At 65.5% G+C, this 1,776-nt stretch overlaps 1 protein-coding gene across 1 annotated transcript in view; it reads left to right on the forward strand.

Moving 5' to 3' along the window:
- The window catches only part of Cilp2 (cartilage intermediate layer protein 2), a 16,270-nt gene extending 15,901 nt beyond the window's left edge, over positions 1-369 (forward strand). The window contains 1 exon segment of the mRNA XM_033759408.1: positions 1-369. This exon segment is cut by the window's left edge and continues 474 nt beyond it. Within this exon segment, the coding sequence (XP_033615299.1) occupies positions 1-369 (369 nt within the window).
- The last annotated feature ends 1,407 nt before the right edge of the window (positions 370-1,776 follow it).

Below are 1,776 nucleotides of genomic sequence, written 5' to 3' on the forward strand. Positions count from 1 at the left end.
GCCGTCAACGGGCTCCTGCAGGACTACCTGGCGCGGCACCCCCCGCCCACGCCCTCCGACGACCCGGCCGCCTTCGCCATGCTGGCACCTCTGGACCCCCTGGGTCACAACTATGGCATCTACACAGTCACAGACCAGAGCCCCAGGCTGGCCAAGGAGATCGCCATCGGCCGCTGCTTTGATGGCTCCTCCGACGGCTTCTCCAGGGAGATGAAGGCCGACGTGGGCACGGCGGTCACCTTCCAGTGCCGGCAGCCACCCACCAGGCCCAGTCTCTTCCAGAGGCTGCTGGAGTCCCCAGCGGCAGTGCTGGGTGACATAGGGCGGCCCCCGCCAGCGCCAGGGCCGGGGCCAGTGACCGGGCTGTGAGCTCCCTGGCCAGCTCCACCCCTGGGAAGTCTCCCCCTCCCTCCCCAGGTCTCCAGGGCCCCTGCTCAGAGCTGAGAGTTAGGACCAGGAGTGGCGCTGGCTCGGTGCTGGGGAGCAGGGGACAGTTTCCAGGGCCTGGCACTGGCATCTGCTCACCTCCTGCTCACCTCCGCGGCAGCCCTCTGTCACTGCATCTGCACCTGGATTCCAGGTCCCCGCCCCAAGCTTTGTTGTGGGGTTATTTATTGAAGTAAATCTGGGGGCCTGGTTGTGGGGTGCGTGGGGGTCCAGGCTGGGCCCCAGGCTTCTTGGGGTCCCCGTGTGGAGACAGCTTGGGGCTGGGAGGACCACGTTCCTTTGTTTGGTGCTTGGAGACCCTGGGGTATCGGGGGTAGGGGGCTCTATTAAAGATGCTTTGTGTCTGCCCTGCAGTGTCAGAACTGAGGCTGGGGGACGTGGCAGGGCTGCCCAGTCCTCGGGCAGAAACACGTCTGAACCCCGTGGGACACACGTGCACATGGCTGGAGGCCCCCACGTGGCCACGGCAGCCCAGAGCTGCGGCCCAGGGCCCGGTGGACATCAGGCCCCAGCGCTGAGCACCAAGGCAGCTGGAGGGCCCGGGTGGGGTCGGCCTGGGACAGGAGCAGCTGGAGAGGCTGCCCTGAAGTCCTCGGCAGGGCCTCAGCAGGCCACATGCTGGCCGAGCCACTTAAGGCCAGGGTCAGGATCCAAGACCTGGCCGGGACCCTGGCTTTGGAGGTGACAGAGAGGCCAGGCAATTCTTCCTGTCACCCATGGGACAGCTGCTGTTCTGACCACAACCCCACTTTAGGGCACCAGTCCCAGCAGGAGCGTGCTCCCTGGGTGACCCCAAAGTCTGAACCCCCAGCAACTACACGGGGCACAAGAGCATCCCTGTGCGTGGCCACGGAAGGGCGGGGAGGGGCTGCCCTCAGCCTGGGCCATGTTGTCAGGGTCCCCCCCGCTTCTGGTCTGCAGAGGGCGCCGGGCTCTTGGGAATCTGGACTCGGCCTGGTCCGAGAACCCGAGTGCAGAGGAGCAGGCAGGGACCTGAGTTGCTGCCGGCTGAGGTCCCCTGGCAGGGAACCGGGGTCGCGATGCTGCAGCTCCAGCCCTGCGATGAGGTGTCAGGGTGGGCATCTGGGCCTCAGCCTGGGGCAGCCCAGCAAGGGGCTGGCGCGGCCTGGACCCCTGGCCTAGTGTGGGCCAGGGTCGGGACAGCCTCTGGCAGCCCCTCTCCGGCAGGGACAGCGGCTCTCGTACTGGCACTCTCGGAGGCTGAGGCAGGATGATTGTGGGTTCCAGTCCAGCCTGGGCAACTCCAGGAGGCCCTGTCTTGACATAAAAACTAGACAAATGAAAGAAAAAAAAAAAAAAAAAAAAAAA

This window comes from Fukomys damarensis, unplaced genomic scaffold, assembly GCF_012274545.1.
Source record: "Fukomys damarensis isolate Sample0158 unplaced genomic scaffold, DMR_v1.0_HiC HiC_scaffold_37, whole genome shotgun sequence".
NCBI classification, from domain to species: Eukaryota; Metazoa; Chordata; class Mammalia; order Rodentia; family Bathyergidae; genus Fukomys; species Fukomys damarensis.